General features: G+C 47.7%; 1 protein-coding gene and 2 long non-coding RNA genes across 3 annotated transcripts; 1 reads left to right on the top strand and 2 right to left on the bottom strand.

The window, feature by feature from the left end:
• Positions 1 to 313: 313 nt before the first annotated feature.
• LOC144327343 (uncharacterized) lies at positions 314 to 1880 on the bottom strand. The gene is made up of 2 exons (XR_013392430.1): positions 1538 to 1880; positions 314 to 527 (listed from the first exon to the last, which is right to left on the bottom strand). It is a non-coding gene; the product is annotated as an uncharacterized LOC144327343 (long non-coding RNA).
• A 2820-nt stretch (positions 1881 to 4700) lies between these two features.
• On the top strand, positions 4701 to 11427 carry LOC114593488 (opsin-5-like). Its single transcript, XM_077925351.1, has 5 exons — positions 4701 to 5729; positions 7978 to 8271; positions 8960 to 9291; positions 10102 to 10377; positions 11266 to 11427. The coding sequence occupies exons 1-5, from the start codon at positions 5657 to 5659 to the stop codon at positions 11425 to 11427; spliced, it is 1137 nt and encodes a 378-aa protein (XP_077781477.1). The 5' UTR covers positions 4701 to 5656.
• A 501-nt stretch (positions 11428 to 11928) lies between these two features.
• On the bottom strand, positions 11929 to 13495 carry LOC144327342 (uncharacterized). The gene is made up of 2 exons (XR_013392429.1): positions 13153 to 13495; positions 11929 to 12142 (listed from the first exon to the last, which is right to left on the bottom strand). It is a non-coding gene; the product is annotated as an uncharacterized LOC144327342 (long non-coding RNA).
• Positions 13496 to 18968: the final 5473 nt, after the last annotated feature.

Raw genomic sequence — 18968 nt, 5'->3', positions numbered from 1 at the left:
TTTGTCAATCTGACAAGCAAACAAAGCTAGGGCAACGAGACTGGACCGAAAGGGCAAGAGGCAGGTGAAGAAACAGTATGAAACGGCAGGACATAATTTCGCCACCTTTCTGTATCAGTAACATTTATTTTAAATTGTAATTTGCATTTCCAAAGATCTGAAGTGTATTTCAGATATAATGCAGTCTTATATGCAAAAACTTTAAATTTACTCATTTCATTTAGATTCTTTGATAGATCTTACATACATACATATGTAATAATATTGCAGATGATTTCCCACTTTCTTAGAAAGCATAAGGCAACACCAGACATTGTAGATGATTTAACAATTTTATCAACAAATCACAATGCATCAACACAAACTATAAGATATAAAGTTTGTTATGAGACAGAGGTTTACAGAGATTGCTGCCTCATTTCCAAGCATTTCTCAATATTATCAAGAACCTGGACAGCTGCCTTTGGGATTCAGGTTCCAGGGCCAAATATATTGGAAACACCAGAGGCACACAAGAAGTCATGATCCTGTGCAGGAGAAAAACAGACATAAAACATGCATGCAAACTTTGTAAAGTAAAATTCTGCAGAACACATGCTAAAAGAGCAGAGTTTAGCAATGGCAGGTCAGGAGGTAGCAAACATGGAGAAGGGAAAATAACTTGGTATGCTAGCTATGGGGGGGAAAGCAGTGATGCTCTCACCTACGCAAACCTCGCCATGTGTGCAAAGTCCTAGTGACTACAGGTTCAAGCAATCTCTGCTCTAGGTGTTATCCTATGTAACATAAAGAATGAAATCATCAAAAGTAGTGAACATTTTCACCTCGGCTCCAAGACAGCCAAGACACCAAGATCAAGAGTTTCAAAGCAGAAAAGCAAATTCTTCCCCACTCCACTCGCCATTCCCCCCTCCAGCCCTTTCTTCCCTTCTTCTTCCTAACTGTTTAAACCAATTCATGAACTAAGAACTTCTACCTTGACCACTAATAATGAAACATATGTTGTAGATATTTCCCATTTATTATGCTATTTTTGTGATATACAAATGACATAAGAATACTTGGTACAGTATACTCATTTGTATAACATTATTCTTGTTTATAACCCCACCCCACCCGCACCCCCCGGAAAAAAAGCAAATTCTGGAAGATTTTTTTTAATATATTTTCTATTTCAGTAAAGGAAACTGGTCCCTTTTTTCTTCATTTCTTAAAATGTTTATGAATATTTTTAAGTTTAAAAAGTGATTTTTAAATTATTTGATAATATTGACAGTTTTCGAAAGCTTTTGGGAGGCTGCTTCTCAACTGCGTTGTTCTCTGAACCCTAAACCTAGAAACTACAACGCTTTCCAAAATTTGCCTGGAAGGATTTCCACATTTCAAAAGCTAGATGTTATTTTAAAAGCCTTTCAATGGTGTTCATTTCCCTGGAGGAGGAGGAGGAGAAGGTAGATGGAGACCCCACCTCACTGGGAACAATTTAATCATCTCACAACAAGCCATCTTTGGAATAGCACTAGGTGGTGCACAGTACCTGGGGAGGGATGACGCCTCCACACATGACGAGAATGTCTGGGCGGCATGCAGCTCTTTGAGGAGTTCAGGACAGCAGCCAAGGTGCTCACCCCCACGCAATGCACATCCGCACCTACCGCCTGCTGGGCCACTTCACGGGGTGTCTAGGAAGAGAAAGCAAAGGAAGTGTCAAACAAAATGGGGAAGAAGAATGCATAAAACCTAACACTGCATGCAGACCCACACTTCTGTTTTCACAGAGAAGAGCGACAACAAAACACTAGGCACCAGCATGCACCGCTGAAGGCTGCTACTGGCATTTAGGCTAGACAATATGGGTGCCCGGAAAGTAGAGTACAGAGAGGAACATTGCCACCTATCGATAACATCTTCCAACTCGGGAATCTGTAAAATCATCCTAGTACAATATATTCTGATAGTTACCTTTGGTGCGAACAGGAAATTGAAACAATAGGAGCCAATAATTTTTTTAAAATGTATTTTCCGAATTAATAAATTGCTTAAAAGCCCGAGGCCCACAAAGCTGTGTACAAAAATCTAAAATACAAAAAAATTGTTGTGGCTGCTTCTGGCTTCCCTCCTGCCTTAGATATTTATTCAGGTTTTATTTTTCTTCTGCTTTTCCTTAGCTTCCTAATCCCCACCCCTTTGCCCCTCAGTGAAGGAAATGAGAGACTGACTTCCCATAGCGAGGTTCACAGCTGAATGCCTTTCCCCATCCCAAACCTCTCTCTAGTCCCACACCTTCCGGATGCGCTGCCAGAGCCTGGGAGAGATGCTCTGGACCACAGCCTTCCCCCCCCCCCCAATCCTGGCAGGGGCTGCTGCTTCCACGGCTGGGCCCGGCAAACGGCCTTGGCCTGGGGCGGCGCCTGCTGAGAGGCAGCGGGACAAGGCTGCGCCACCACCTCATCTCCGCAACCTTCAAGGAAAGACACAGAAGCACAACTTGACAACAGCCAAGAACCCTTAATGATGGGTTAAGGTGCCCCAAGGTCTTCCTCCTCTTCCTCCAGGTCTTCCAGGACGAGCTCTTCTGAAAGGGAAAGAAGAGAAGGCTGCCAGTTAGAGAGGCTTCTTTCACACACAGAGAGAGAGAGACTTTCTGAACACATCCCTAGAAACAGACATTACCTTCAGGGGGACTTTCCTTCTTTTTTTCCTGAGCCTGCGGGGAAACAAAGAGCCACATGGGATATGATGACCTAAAGCTCCAAACAGGCCTCAGACAGAGACCTTCCCTGAGAAATCTCAGGGACTGGAGTCAGCTTCTCTAGGCTTTTCTATAGGTTTTACCTTGGAAGTCCTTACGAAAAGGGGCTTGCAGGGGGGGGCGGAGGGCCGGGCGGGGGGCGGCGGGGAGGACTCGGGGACAGGGCCCACTTTATTTTTCCTTGCCATCCTCGAAAAGGCTTTTCGCAACCTGGTAAACCTAGAAAAGAAAGAGGAAAATGTGAGAAATGGGGCTGACAGTTCGTCCCCTCCTGATCTACGTCCCGAAACTGCTTTTTGCATTCGCGCCTCTAAGCTCCCTATCACCACAGAACTCAGTTGCGCATCAAGGCCCAACCCCAAGAGAAGGAGAACACATTGAGACAGCATTGGACTCTGAAGGTGAATGGGCAAAATTTAGGCCACAACTTTCTTGAGCACAGCAATGTGAGTGGTATTGGGTTTAACCGTTGAGGTTTTTTTCAGTGATTTTACCCCGGGAAATAGGCCCCCGAAACGGACTTTGGGCACACACACAACAAAAACCATAACACTAATAACACAGTTTGACCATTCAGATTTGGATACACTGATATACCTATGACTACACCTTTTTAACAATATTTCCCCGCCTCTCTCTCCTCCCCCTACTTCCCACCATTATCCGCCTTATCGCTTAAATATTCCTTCCAGATTTCTTCATATTTATCCATTCTTAATTTGCATCGACAGGCAATTTGTTTGTATGTAGCTAGTCTGTCCATATTATCAATTCATGTGCTCAATGGAATCTTTTTGCGGCTCTTCCAAATCATCAAAACAAGTTTTTTTGCTTCTAATATCGCACGGGACATCCTTTTTTTTTTTTTACCCCTTGTAATCTCCCACGTTTCCAGAATATAATTTAGAATTAAATTTAATTCCGCTAAATAACAATTTCTTTTTATTACTCTTGCTATAAATATCCTCACCTCACACCTAAATGATCTTATTATCGGGCATTGAATCATCATATGTACGCATTTTTACTCCCACATCTCCAGCAGTTGTCTGTACTTGTTATTTTCTTCTGGTATAGTTTTGCTGGAGTCCAGTGGACTCTGAATATTATTTTCTGTTGAATAAGTCTTAGTCTTAGATCCACAGAGGCTGTTTCTGTTGATTTTATACTTGACTCCCATATATTATTTCTTATCTGGAGCCCCAACTCTTCATTTTTGTCTATCATATTCTAAATCATATTTCTTCCTGTTGAGTAGAGTTTTATATAGTGCAAGTGTAGAGTTTTTTGTTTTTGCTGCAGAAATTAAATCTTGTAGCAACATGGGTGTTTCCGATGCTGCTATAGCGTCAGGGCCAAACTGCCTTTCCAACATATGTTTCAATTGGATGTATTGCCATTGTGTTTCACTGGTTAATCCATACTTTACTTGCAAATTAGGCCCCCGAAACGGACTTTGGGCATGCCTGGCTTAGGCATTGGCAATAACTATATCGGACTCCTGCCCGTCTTGCAGGAAGTCTGGAAGAGTAAACCACCAACAGAGGGAGCTCCATCAATGGCGACCAACTGAAACTCACCCCGGGGTTCCCGCTGGGTCCTGGCATGGCCCTAGCCTCCCAAGCAGACTTTGGACGAGATCCGGACCTGCGGATTCCTTTAGCAGAATACCCTTGTACCTGGAGGGGCAGGTGATGGCCACCCCTCCCCTCCCCCACATTTCACTAAGCCAATGCCTTACCGCCAAACCTTACAAAGTTGTGACAATTGCTAAGAGGTAGGCAAAGACCAAGAGGCCAGTACCAATTTGCCAAATGGAAAAAATTCCTACCCAGCCCCTGTTCCAAAACAGGCGACCAACCAAAGTCCAGAGCAAGGCCAAAGCACAAACCTAAATCGAGGGTGGGTGGCAGGTGTTTGGCAGCGCAAACCCAGGTAACCCCCCCCCCAACGCCACGCCGCTGCCTTTTAAAGGCCCCCCTCGATCACACCACCACTCGCAAGGAAGGGGGGCTGCACCTATTGCCTGTGCGCAACGCGGACCCTCAATTAAGAGGATCCGATACGCTGAAAGAAATCCTACTTACATGCTCTCTCTACTCTCACAAGCACAGAATGATCCAAGCATAGGAGATCCCAGGCCTTCTAGAGCTCTGGCGACCAATGAGCCAGCAGAGGGAGATGTCACAATGAACCTCGCGCGATGCAGCACCCCTGGGCCCTGAGAAAACCATCAGCCACAAGCCCTGCTTCTCTCAAGGGACGCGACAAAGTGTTCTTAGTCAAATTTATCCGTAGAAGCTATCATGATGATAGCAAAATATTATTGCTTTCTTTAACACATTATAAAACCAAACCACATTATAAAACCAGTTCATAAAACGAAAGAAAATGAATATTGGGGATTGCTTTCTTGAAAGCATCACCCCACCCAAGACAATGTGTCAGGCTCCTGGCATGGGCGTAGCCAGGGAGGCGGGGGGGGGGAGCTGCCCCCTCTAAATCAAGTAAATCAATAAAAATACTTAACTAACTGACCAATTGCATCACAGATGACTCTGCCCTTAGCCTCCAAGATAAAGCCTGCCCCACAATAAATGCTGTTTGCACCCATGGCTCCTGGTATCAGTTTTCCAAATCCAGGATGGTGCTTTCAAGGACGCAATTTCAGCCCCATTTATTCTGATCCTTATGAAGAACTGTTCCCTTTCCCTCTTAACAAATAAATTGCCACAGTGGCAGGTTTGATCCCCAGATGGGCCAGCCATATATTCCTCCATTGCAGGGGGTTGGGACTGTCCTCGCTGTCCCTGTCTGCCCAGCAGCCAAGCTAAGGAGTTGCCTCTCCTCCCCACCGCCCTGCTTTCCTTGGCTTCAGAACTTTCTCCATCTCCACAACGGGACATGGAAGAGCACTACATCTCCAAACTGCACCCCTCAGGGGATTATGGAGCAGGGGTGTTTCTTTTGGTTATAGGTAAGTCCTGCCTTTCTGCTCATTCGGGACTGCGTATTTAGAGGACTTCTAGTGCAAGCAGCAGTGAGGTCTCCATGATTGACTGTTTATTGCTATAAAGTAAAGTTGCTTCTCTCTTGTTTTGGTGCTATGGTGTACTGTTATTTTGTCTTCAGAGGGGTTGGAGGATGTGTGGCTTGAGTGTGGATATAGGGTTTTAAAAGTTTTTTATTATTAGGCTTTTTCTGGAAACTGAATAATTTCTGAGTTGTATATTTGACTGTTGCATGCATTACAGAAAGACACATATAGTACATGATTTAGCAGCTCATTCAAAATTTAGTTTAAATCAGCCTTCATCAGTCACGTGCCCTCAAAAATGTTTTTCTTTCCCTGCTTGGTTTTAATGTATCTATGTGGGGGTTTTTTGTTAATTAGTTAGTTAGTTAGTTAGTTAGTAGCTTGCTTTGGGCAAGAAAAAGCAACTAGCAAATTTAATAAATAATAATAATAATTTTGGACTATAACTCCCACCAGTTGCAGCCAGCACTGCTACTGTAATCCAAAATATCTGGAGATTGGTCCATGGTGGCAAAGGCTCCTATAGATGGATGGAGTTTTGCAGAATATGCTGTTTGGAAGGAGGTCGCAGGTCAAAGTCGGCTGAAGCTCATTAGCATTTTGAGATAAACACACGTATTATTTTTGATGGTGACAGCTAGTGGGTGAAGGATTTCTATGTGCAGCAGAGTTTGTGGACAGGGGCATGAGCATGAGGCATGCGGAGGTGCAAGTATCCTACACGGTTCCCCTCACACATTCTCCTAATGGTGTCTGAATCTCTGTTGGATGAGTTGGCACAGACTTGTGAAATGAGTGCAGAGACTGAAAAGGTCACATGAAGGCTTTTATCTGTGGTGGCTGAAATGGTCCCCTCCACTATCGAAGCCATCGCTAGATACTCTAGTCATAAGCTAGTTTTTGAAAGCTATAATGGGAAGACTTTGCCCTGAAAGGTTGGCAAAATGACATTCACCCTCTGCACTCCCTCCATCAAGGTTAAGGTGTATATATGTGTAAGTAAAACCATATTATCTTAAAGACTCCGCTGTGCCTCATTTTTCCAAAAGAAACATGAACCCTGGATAAGGGCGAAGACTCCTGGAACCTCACACCACTTGGCAGAGATTGGGGTGGCCCTTAACAAGATGTTCTCTTCACATGTAAATGGTAGAGAAAGGGTTCCGTCTTATTTTCTGTGGTTCACCCTCCGGAGCAGATCTGTGGAGCAGGCACAAGGGGAGAAGCAGCAAGGGTTGTTCTGTACACAAACAAAAGTTCTAGTGCTAGTGGAGCTACTTCTCTGGACACCACCCTTTCTTTCAATCCTTCTTTCAAGGTGCTCAGGACAACTTTGTGTCCAGAGCTGACAACAAACTGGCAGTGCAATCCTATACATGTCTACTGAAATGTAAGGTTAGATGACTTCATTGTGACTTACTTCCAGGTAAGTAATTGTGTGTAGGAATACAGCCTAAATCAATGATTTGATCAGGTGAGTGCAGATGCTACTTAGTAGTTTTCACTGAGGCCATGAAACCTCGAGACATGGCTATCAAGGTTTGGGGGTGGAGGAGGGAGAGAGCTTGAACGTTGAGACCCACGGAATCATAAGATTGGGAGTGTCCAGAACCATATTCCCAATCACTTCCACCCATTTTGTCTTGTCCGAAAATCTGCTATTGAGCACAGTTTGCACCAACAAGGGTGTCAGGACTGGACAACCTTCTCGCCCTCCCCACGACTTACTACTCTAGGGATTGCTATGCTGTGGAATGGCAGGCGACCCCACCAACATTTTCTTTTGGATGCACATTTCAATTCACCTTTTACGATGTCAAGATAATAACTCTACAGTGTTGAAGAGAGCATACCACAGGTATCAAGAGTAGATGCTAGAAAGTGACTAATTTGTGGCTGAAACAGAATCCACTTTTGCTCTGACCCTTACCTGTCCTTCAGTCACAGATCCACTGATATAAATTCACAAGCTGTTTCATGTTACTTTGAGTAACACATTACCTATTGTGGAGAAAGGCCTGTGAATAAAATGCCTACTTCTCGTTAAAAAAGAAGACTGCTATGGCTTCTAAACCTTGAGTTATAGAGTATTCACTGGCTGTGGGTCATGATGTCTGCATCTTGCACCGGTTTGTTGACTGATTATGAATGCCTGAAAACCACACTGCTTTCCTCCTCCTCCTTTCAGGCATCCTGACAGTTCTGGGGAATTCAGCTGTCCTGGCGGTAGCTGTGAAGCGCTCCTCCCATCTCAGGTCACCTGAGCTCCTGACGGTTAATTTGGCCGTAACCGATCTTGGAATGGCCATCAGCATGTATCCCCTGGCTATTGCTTCTGCCTGGAACCATGCCTGGCTGGGGGGCGATGCAACTTGCATTTATTATGCCCTGATGGGTTTCCTCTTTGGTGTCGCCAGCATGATGACCTTGTCTGTGATGGCTGTCATCCGCTTTCTTGTAACCCACTCTTCAAAGTCCAATAGTGAGTAACAAAGCACAGAAGGGTGGCAAAGGTGAAACAATTTCAAAGCTTTAGACTTCATGTCAAGGCCAAGGGAATAATATTTTAAAGAGCCTATCAGACCTTTTCTGTGTGTTTATAGATCAGATATATTTAGCAATACTGCAGTAAACAATGGGGGCGGATATACAGTCTGGCCGTAAACATGTTTTGAGCTGTAAATTGAAATGCATAATACCATGTAGGAGTTGGCACTGTGGTGCTGGTGTGAAAAACACTGTTCTTCTTTACATTGGCTGTGTACCTCTGCTACTAGCCAAAGATAGTTAACCACATCTGGTGACCAATGGAAATATCTTAAGCTTCCCTGAGAATGCTTTATAGAGGCCTGTAAATGTTGTCAGGCAATATACACAAAAGTATCACACTAGACGAGTGTGTTCTAAAGTATGTCTATATAGCCATAACTCAAACAGTTATTTTTGACGGAGATCACGTACATAATGTCTCCACAGCCCAAGCGAAGGGTCATGGCTTACAGGGCATGCAGAAAATCGCATGCTCAGTCCTTGCCATCTCCAAATAGAACCTGAGAGGTCTGAAACTCAGGAAAGCTGGACAACAGAGTGACAGAGATAATTGCCTGGCACATTTCTATGTTATTCAAATAGTGTTGGTGTCTATATTCTACTTTCTTTTCTATTCCTAGGTAATACAATCAACAGAAAAGTCATCCATGTTTCTATTGCCTTGATCTGGCTGTATGCAGCCCTCTGGGCCACGTTGCCTCTGCTGGGCTGGGGGCATTACGGCCCAGAACCATTTGGCACTTCCTGCACCATAGCCTGGAGCCAGTTCCACAACTCGGCCAATGGGCTTTGCTTTATTCTGAGCATGTTCATTCTGTGCACCATTCTGCCAGCAATTACCATCACCATCTGTTACTTGGGTATAGCCTGGAAGGTTCATAAAACCTATCAAAAGATGCAGAACTTCAACAGGACTTCAAATGCAGCCAAGCTGGAGAAGAAATTGACATTGGTGGGTATGTCTTGTTGTGAGCAGACTATTTTTGTATTTTAAAGAGCAATAGGAACACAGTGTTCCTTTGACTCAGACATTGATTCTGGCCCTACAAATTGAAAATTATTGTCAAAATATTGGGAAAATGCCAAAGCACTTATGGATGCTATGGACTGGGTTGTTTGTGTGTGTTTGCCTTCATGTATGGTTTGTGTTCCATTTGAGTTGCAGACATTGAACAACTCCTCTGTTGTTAGATTCATTTGTATGGAAGTTTATTGTATTAACGAGAAATAATATTATAAATAAATAAATATTTATACCCCACCCATCTGGTTGGGTTTTCGCAGCCACATACATACTGGGGACTAACTTAATGATGAACCTGTATACTGTAAGACTCTCAGATCTTGCAATACATGGGCTCATAGAGGAAGCATGTGGTACAGTATATATATTGCTATTGTGTGAGATGCTGAGGTCCTGGCATATTTTCTTCTATAGGACTATAATTTGAAACAGGTGACATTCCATTATGATGTAAAGCATCTGATAAACACAAAGGATGCTGTTCTTAATTTCTTATCCTGATCTTGTGTTATTTTATTCTGCTGGAGGGCTGCTGTACTGCAGAGGATACTGCTTTTGGGTCTTAGGATAAAATGGACAGCCTAAAATGAATGCAAGAGCCAATTGTTTAAATATCTCTTAAATGTTAAAGCACTAATCCTTCATTTCTCTCTCACCGATTCGAAATAACAGATAGAGAAGGAGAAAATATAAAAAGCCAGCCAGTAACTAACTAACTATAAGTGGTTGTTTTTACAGATGGCTGTACTGATCAGCGTGGGATTCCTCAGCGCATGGACACCATATGCCGCAGTCAGCTTCTGGTCAATATTTCACTCCAGTGAATCAATACCGCCCATCGTTACCTTGTTGCCATGTCTTTTTGCTAAATCCTCAACAGCCTACAACCCTTTCATTTACTATGCTTTCAGCAAAACTTTCTGGCGTGAAATTAAGCGCCTCCAGTGCTGCTGTAGTCAGAAAGTTTATTTTAGCACCAAGCATACCACCAATGGGATGCGGGTGGCGCTGTGGGTAAAAGCCTCAGCGCCTAGGGCTTGCCGATCGAAAGGTCGAAAGGTCGGGGGTTCGAATCCCCGCGGCGGGGTGCGCTCCCGTTGCTCGGTCCCAGCGCCTGCCAACCTAGCAGTTCGAAAGCACCCCCGGGTGCAAGTAGATAAATAGGGACCGCTTACTGGCGGGAAGGTAAACGGCGTTTCCGTGTGCGGCTCTGGGTCGCCAGAGCAGCGATGTCACGCTGGCCATGTGACCCGGAAGTGTCTCCGGACAGCGCTGGCCCCCGGCCTCTAGAGTGAGATGGGCGCACAACCCTAGAGTCTGTCAAGACTGGCCCGTACGGGCAGGGGTACCTTTACCTTTACCTATACCACCAATAGCCATGTGTCAGTGATTTGGTCAGGAAGGGATAACGCGCACATTTCTTCATTCAGAAAGATAGACAGTGGAGAAGTTCCAAATCCATCAGCTGCAGCTGCAGAAGTCTTATTTGAAAACGTTGCTCCAAAGTCCAGATCATGAAATCTCCCAGGGAAACACTGCAAGGGCAGTAATTCCTAGGAAGTTTATAATAAACTGCTTGCAGGATAATTCCGATGTCTCTGTTCTTTAAAAAAAAAAAAAAGACCTGCCAGCAAGAACTGAGGAATCGCAAGGAATTTTGAGCACATGGACTAAATTAGAGTTTGCTATATTAATAGCTGGCAGAGGAGGTATTTATGCAGTTAAAAGAGATTGTAATGTTGGTGAACTTGGCATTTGTTTTTGTGCTTTTGTTGGACTGTATGGGATGCTGAGCTCAGGTGTCAATGATGGAGTCTCAAGAGGCACAGGCGTCTTGAAGAATAAGAAAAGACCTTTGCTTAACGGGCTGTTAACACCTCCCCCTTCGATACTTCTGTTAAGGCTGTTGAGCAAGAACCTTACAAAAAAAGGACTTTTCATAAAAGGGTGGCTCTACCCGTCTTGTGCATGTCATCTCAGTACAGGATTCGTGAGGTCACAGAACTGGAAACTGCCCATCTCTCCCGCAAGGCCACCAACTTCAGACTCTACAGAGGCTATTGAGCAGGAAAAGAAAAAGGGAGACCAGGCATAGGCAACCTTCAGCCCTCCAGATGTTTTGGACGACAATTCCCATCATCCTTGACCCCTGGTCCTGTTAGCTAGGGATCATGGGAGTTGTAGGCCAAAACATCTGGAGGGCCGAAGGCTGCCTGTGCCTGAGGCAGACTACCAGGGGTAGGAAATGGATATTTGTCAATCTGACAAGCAAACAAAGCTAGGGCAACGAGACTGGACCGAAAGGGCAAGAGGCAGGTGAAGAAACAGTATGAAACGGCAGGACATAATTTCGCCACCTTTCTGTATCAGTAACATTTATTTTAAATTGTAATTTGCATTTCCAAAGATCTGAAGTGTATTTCAGATATAATGCAGTCTTATATGCAAAAACTTTAAATTTACTCATTTCATTTAGATTCTTTGATAGATCTTACATACATACATATGTAATAATATTGCAGATGATTTCCCACTTTCTTAGAAAGCATAAGGCAACACCAGACATTGTAGATGATTTAACAATTTTATCAACAAATCACAATGCATCAACACAAACTATAAGATATAAAGTTTGTTATGAGACAGAGGTTTACAGAGATTGCTGCCTCATTTCCAAGCATTTCTCAATATTATCAAGAACCTGGACAGCTGCCTTTGGGATTCAGGTTCCAGGGCCAAATATATTGGAAACACCAGAGGCACACAAGAAGTCATGATCCTGTGCAGGAGAAAAACAGACATAAAACATGCATGCAAACTTTGTAAAGTAAAATTCTGCAGAACACATGCTAAAAGAGCAGAGTTTAGCAATGGCAGGTCAGGAGGTAGCAAACATGGAGAAGGGAAAATAACTTGGTATGCTAGCTATGGGGGGGAAAGCAGTGATGCTCTCACCTACGCAAACCTCGCCATGTGTGCAAAGTCCTAGTGACTACAGGTTCAAGCAATCTCTGCTCTAGGTGTTATCCTATGTAACATAAAGAATGAAATCATCAAAAGTAGTGAACATTTTCACCTCGGCTCCAAGACAGCCAAGACACCAAGATCAAGAGTTTCAAAGCAGAAAAGCAAATTCTTCCCCACTCCACTCGCCATTCCCCCCTCCAGCCCTTTCTTCCCTTCTTCTTCCTAACTGTTTAAACCAATTCATGAACTAAGAACTTCTACCTTGACCACTAATAATGAAACATATGTTGTAGATATTTCCCATTTATTATGCTATTTTTGTGATATACAAATGACATAAGAATACTTGGTACAGTATACTCATTTGTATAACATTATTCTTGTTTATAACCCCACCCCACCCGCACCCCCCGGAAAAAAAGCAAATTCTGGAAGATTTTTTTTAATATATTTTCTATTTCAGTAAAGGAAACTGGTCCCTTTTTTCTTCATTTCTTAAAATGTTTATGAATATTTTTAAGTTTAAAAAGTGATTTTTAAATTATTTGATAATATTGACAGTTTTCGAAAGCTTTTGGGAGGCTGCTTCTCAACTGCGTTGTTCTCTGAACCCTAAACCTAGAAACTACAACGCTTTCCAAAATTTGCCTGGAAGGATTTCCACATTTCAAAAGCTAGATGTTATTTTAAAAGCCTTTCAATGGTGTTCATTTCCCTGGAGGAGGAGGAGGAGAAGGTAGATGGAGACCCCACCTCACTGGGAACAATTTAATCATCTCACAACAAGCCATCTTTGGAATAGCACTAGGTGGTGCACAGTACCTGGGGAGGGATGACGCCTCCACACATGACGAGAATGTCTGGGCGGCATGCAGCTCTTTGAGGAGTTCAGGACAGCAGCCAAGGTGCTCACCCCCACGCAATGCACATCCGCACCTACCGCCTGCTGGGCCACTTCACGGGGTGTCTAGGAAGAGAAAGCAAAGGAAGTGTCAAACAAAATGGGGAAGAAGAATGCATAAAACCTAACACTGCATGCAGACCCACACTTCTGTTTTCACAGAGAAGAGCGACAACAAAACACTAGGCACCAGCATGCACCGCTGAAGGCTGCTACTGGCATTTAGGCTAGACAATATGGGTGCCCGGAAAGTAGAGTACAGAGAGGAACATTGCCACCTATCGATAACATCTTCCAACTCGGGAATCTGTAAAATCATCCTAGTACAATATATTCTGATAGTTACTGTCAGGGGTTCAGGAGCAGAGGCAAGGGCAAGGGAGGAAACAGAGAGCGAAGGGGAGGAGGCAGAAGAAAGGATGAGCGATGACGACGACCCGAGATCTCCGAGTCTCTCCAGTGAGTCGGAGGATTCACAGAAAGGAGCACCAGTGGCCAAGGCAAGGGGGGAGTTTAGGGGGGCACCCCAGGGAGATAGAGCCAGAGGGGAATCAGAGGAGAGCAGTTGGAGATCGGGTCCAGCGTCACCGCCAGAGAGCAGGGAAGAGGAAAGGAGCCAGGGGGCAAGCGCTGGCAGCTCACAGCAGGAGGGAGGGCACGAGTCAGGGGTGGCCACACCTCCATCTGGGAGCGAAGAAACGGTTAGACGGAAGGTGGAAGGTTGGGCGCGCGCGCCAAGTTCAAATGCACAGGAAGGAGGCGCAGTAGGCAGCCCGGAAAGAGAGCCGGGTCCTAAAGCCCGGCGCAAGGAGACAGGAGAGTCCGGGGGGTCAGCGTCCGAAGAATCCCGGAAGGAAGAGACCCAGGGGGGCAGAGGGACCCAGAGAAGAACAGTCAGGCGGAAAAGGTGGAGCAGGGCTAGGATATTAAGTTGGTGTACGAGGGGCGGAGATTCAGACGGAGCTTCGCCGATCTAGCTACTAGACGTAGGGTTGCACGCAGCAGCTTGAGAATGGAAACTGTAACTCAATAAAGACTTTTACTTAATGACCGTTGGCTAGCGTGATCCTCTGTGAGCTAGGATCTTGAAGCAACCCTGACAGTAAGCTCCGTCTCCTGTATTGTGGGCATCTACAGCCTCGAGGGGAGGAGAGAAGCAGGTGCCTACTAGTGAGCTCACGAACGGCAGCCGACATGACGGCTGAACAGCAGATAGCGGAACTCAGAGAAGCAGTGTCACAGCTGAATGCCGAGGCTCTCGCATCCAGGAAGAGAGAGGAGGACGCAGCTGCCGCCTACAGGGATCTCCAGGTCAGGTTGGAAGTGCTTACGAAGCAAGGGCAACAGACACCCAAACCAGAGGGGATTGGGTTGGGGAGACGCACAGGCGGTCTGGTCTCTCACTTCGATGGGAACCTGCAACAGTATCCCAATTTTAAAGCAGACGTACTGTGTGCACTGCAACTGCTGAGTAAAGATTTTAGAGATGAGCAAGAGAAAGTGGGGTTCATCATGTCTTATTTGCATGGGGATGCCAGAGCATGGCTGCGCAATTTATGGAGGGATAACGATCCGGCGCTCCAAAATGCGAATGCCTTTATTAAAGCGATGGATGCGTGTTTTTTATCAAGCATTGACGTGGATCTTGCTCGGCAACAGATTCATGGACTGAAGCAGGGAAGGGCCAGCGTACGGCAGTACCATGCCCGCTTTTTCGCCTTGGCCAGTGCCCTAGAATGGGACAGAGATGCGACCCCTGTAAGAGACCTTTTCTGGGAGGGACTAAACAGCTCTGTAAAAGATGAGATTGCGAGGGGGGAGAGACCCCGGACCACCCAGGAGGTCGTGCAGAGGGCGCTGGCAGTGGGGGTACGGCTGGAAGGACGTCCGTGGAGCAGGGACGAAGGGCGTGGAGGGCGCGAACCAGCCAGGGGCTCCTCCTTCTTTCCCAGAGAAGCAGCACGTACGCAATCCACGCCTCCGCCAGGGGGAGGAGCTGAACCGATGGAGGTTGGAGGTGCCAGGGCTCAGTCAGCAACCAGAGCCCTAGCACCAGCAGCAGTGAAAGCGAAGCCTCCTAGAGGGAACAGGAAGTGTTACGTCTGTGAGGAGCCAGGGCATATGGCGAAAGAGTGTCCCCAGAGGCTCCACAAGCTCACTGCAGCCTCAGCAATGGCGACTGCAGCAACGCAGCAAGGAGAACCACAGCAGGGAAACGACGCTGTCTGGCTGGAGGAAGAGGCACTGGGGCCCAGCCAGACGTATTAATGATGCAGTCCCCAGAGATTTTACAGCCCGTGAACCCCCTCCCGCCCAAACCAGTGGTGAGGCTCACCGCGTCGCTCCAGCTGCCCAATGGCATCACCATGGACGTGCCAATCACCATTGACTCAGGCAGCAATGCGGACTTTATGGGGCAGGACTTCGTCAACCAGCATGCTATACAGTTGCTGCCGGCCACACTGCCCCTGCAGGTGGTCACGGTGGATGGCAGGGAGCTGCTAGGAGGGCAAGTGGTGCAGCAGACGCCACCGATGGTGATGCGACTTGGGAATCACCAAGAAGTCATCAGCTTCAACGTCACTCAATTGTCGGACACGCCCATTGTGTTGGGCATGAGTTGGCTGGACAAACACAGCCCAACGCTGGCTTGGTACCAGAGGCAGCTGACCTTCGGCTCTTCCTTTTGTGCTGAACACTGCATCGTGCCCAGGCAGGAAGGAGAGGAAGAAGAGTCACAGCTACTGCTAGGCACGCTGCAAGCGATTCCCCACAAGTACGCAGAATTTTTGGAAGTTTTCTGCGAGAAGGAGGCAGACAGGCTACCCCCTCACAGGCCATATGACTGCAAGATTGACCTGCTGCCAGGGGCGGCGCTGCCTAAGGGGAGACTGTATTCCATGTCAGAGGACGAGCTGCAAGAACTCAAGGAGTTCATAGATCATAATTTGGAGCGCGGTTTCATCCGAGAGTCCAAGGCGGTGGGAGGCAGCCCGGTGTTCTTCGTTAAGAAGCGGGATACGCCCCAAAAGAGGCTCGTAGTGGATTACAGGACCTTGAACAGTGTGACTAAGCCGTCGGACTTCCCCATGCCCCGAATTGACGACCTCCTCGCAAAGGTGCGGAAGGGCAGAGTGTTCACCAAATTGGATCTGCGAGGTGCGTACAACCTCATTCGCATGCGGGAGGGAGACGAGTGGAAAACAGCCATGTTCACGCCACTGGGGACCTACGAATATAGAGTTATGCCTTTTGGATTGCAAAATGGCTCCCACGTTTTTCAAGCATTCATGCATCACGTGTTGGCGGGACTTCTCTACAAGACGTGCGTCTGTTTCTTAGATGACATCCTGATCTTTTCGGAGTCGCAACAGGAGCATGACAAACACGTCAAGGAAGTACTGAACAGGCTGAAGCACCATAGGCTCTACGCCAAGCTGGAGAAGTGCCAATTTGACGTGACGGAGGTGGATTTTCTGGGCTACAAGCTGTCTGACAAGGGGCTCGCCATGGACAGCGCCAAGGTTCGAGCGGTGTTGGATTGGAAGAGCCCGCGCAACCGGAAGGAGGTCCAACGGTTTGTCGGCTTTGCGAACTTCTATCGCAAGTTTATCAAGGGCTTCGCTATGCAGACGGCGGCCATCACTGACACGCTTAGCTCCAAGAAAAAGAAGTTCATTTGGACAGAGCAGGCGGAACAGTCCTTTCAGGCACTCAAGCGTCTCTTCGCGTCGGAAGAGCAGCTGCTTCATGTCAACCCCAGCAAGCCGATGAGGGTGGAGACTGACGCCTCGGACAGAGCCGTGGGGGCGGTCCTGCTGCAGAAAGACCCGCAGGGGGTGTGGCGACCGGGAGCGTTTTACTCCAGGAAGCTCAGCAAGTCCGAGCAGAACTACACCATATGGGACAGGGAGTTGCTGGCCATTCATGCAGCGTTCAAGGCGTGGAGGCACTTTCTGATCGGCGCCAAGCACACGGTGCAGGTTTGCACGGACCACAAGAACCTAGAGCACTGGCGCACGGCACAGTTCCTGAACCAGAGGCAGATACGTTGGGCTGAGTTCTTTGCGAACTTCGACTTCCGAATAGAGTATGTCCCGGGGGACACCAACATCATGGCGGACGCTCTCTCCCGCAAGCCACAGTATCTGGAGGAAGCAACGCCAGCGGCCGCCATGCACATCTTCGCACCAACAGTGTGGGCGTGCGCCGCGGCAACCGTGGATCTGGAGGCGGTGCGACGAGCGTTGCAAGGGGACTCCTTCGCGCAAGCAAAGATCTCAGAGGTGCAAAGGGGCAAAGCAGCGGCCGACGGTTTCCAGCTAAGAGATGGATTGCTCATCCGTAAAGGGGCCATCTACGTGCCGGGAGACGAACTTCGCGCCAAGGTGCTGCAGCAGCTGCACGACGCGCCCACTGCAGGGCACTTCGGCAAGGAGAAGACGGTGGAACTCGTAGCCAGGGATTTCTGGTGGCCTGGAATGAGAAGGGAGGTCGCGGACTACGTGGCGAGGTGTGACACCTGCCAGAGGGCGAAGCCAGTGCTTAGACCGCCGGCCGGACTGTTGGAACCGCTGCAAACTCCGGCCGAACCTTGGGAGAGGGTGGCCCTGGACTTTGTCACGGATCTGCCCAGCTCGAGGGGCAAGACGGCAGTGCTGGTGGTGGTGGACTTGTTCTCCAAGATGGCACATTTCATTCCGTGTGCGAAGGTGGCCACGGCGGAACAAACCGCCAAACTGTTCATAGACCACGTGTTCAAGGTTCACGGTCTGCCACGGTCTATTCTGTCCGACCGGGGGCGGCAGTTCATATCAAATTTCTGGCAGCGGCTGATGGGCTTCCTGAACGTCAAGATCAACCTGGCGTCGGCGAGACACCCGCAAACCAACGGGCAAGCAGAACGGGTCAATGCCATCATGCAGCAGTACTTGAGGTGCTATGCAAATCAACAGCCTGCGACGTGGGTGGATTACCTGCCGCTCGCCGAGTTCGCTTACAACAACACGAAGCACGTGTCCACGGGGGTCACACCGTTCTTCGCCAACAACGGGAGGCACCCCAGAACCTTCCCGGGACTGGAAAGGCTGGGGGAAGGGGAGCCGCAGACGGCAGATGCGTTCGCGTCGGAACTGCAGGAAGTCCACGATCAGCTGAGGCGCCACCTGGAGCTGGCCAAGCACGCATACAAGGTACAAGCGGACAAACGCAGAAGGGTTGGCGAAGAGCTACACGTGGGGGACTGGGTCTGGTTAGCAGCCCACGCAGTGCCGGCCAGGTCGTTGGCCAAGAAGAAACTAGGGCATAAGCAACTGGGGCCCTATCAAGTCGAAGAGCAGGTCAACCCGGTGGCCTTCAGGCTGGCGCTTCCGGAGGGTTCCAGAATGCATCCGGTATTCCACAGATCGGTGCTCACGCCCTACAAGGCACCGCACAGGTTTCAGGAACCCGGAACGGCGCAGAGTCCGGCCAGAGACAGAACAGGGCACGCAGGAGTGGCACAGAAGGAGCGCATCAACGAAGTCACAGAGATTTTGGATTCCAGATGGGGGGAAGAAGGGGTAGAATACCTTCTCGCCAGGGAGGGCACCCCGGCCAGGGCGAACAGTTGGGTGCCGGACTACGCCTTGGACGAACCTCTGCTCAAAGACGAGTTTCATGCCCTCTTCCCACATAGACCGATGCCAGCAGACTTTTTCGACGACTGGCTTTTCACACCCACGCTTTCGGGCAGCAC

Source organism: Podarcis muralis, chromosome 3 (genome assembly GCF_964188315.1).
Source record: "Podarcis muralis chromosome 3, rPodMur119.hap1.1, whole genome shotgun sequence".
Classification (NCBI taxonomy): domain Eukaryota; kingdom Metazoa; phylum Chordata; class Lepidosauria; order Squamata; family Lacertidae; genus Podarcis; species Podarcis muralis.
The sequence above is the reverse complement of the archived record's forward strand: the minus strand, read 5'-3'. Positions and strand labels throughout refer to the sequence as shown.

What these genes read in the sequence shown, in the direction of transcription:
- LOC114593488 (XM_077925351.1), top strand. Translation starts at nt 5,657, where the DNA reads ATGGAAGAGCACTACATCTCCAAACTGCACCCCTCAGGGGATTATGGA. An exon ending in CCACTCTTCAAAGTCCAATA is followed by an intron (nt 8,272 to 8,959) that starts GTGAGTAACAAA and finishes TTCTATTCCTAG; the next exon opens with GTAATACAATCAACAGAAAA. An exon ending in TGGAGAAGAAATTGACATTG is followed by an intron (nt 9,292 to 10,101) that starts GTGGGTATGTCT and finishes TTGTTTTTACAG; the next exon opens with ATGGCTGTACTGATCAGCGT.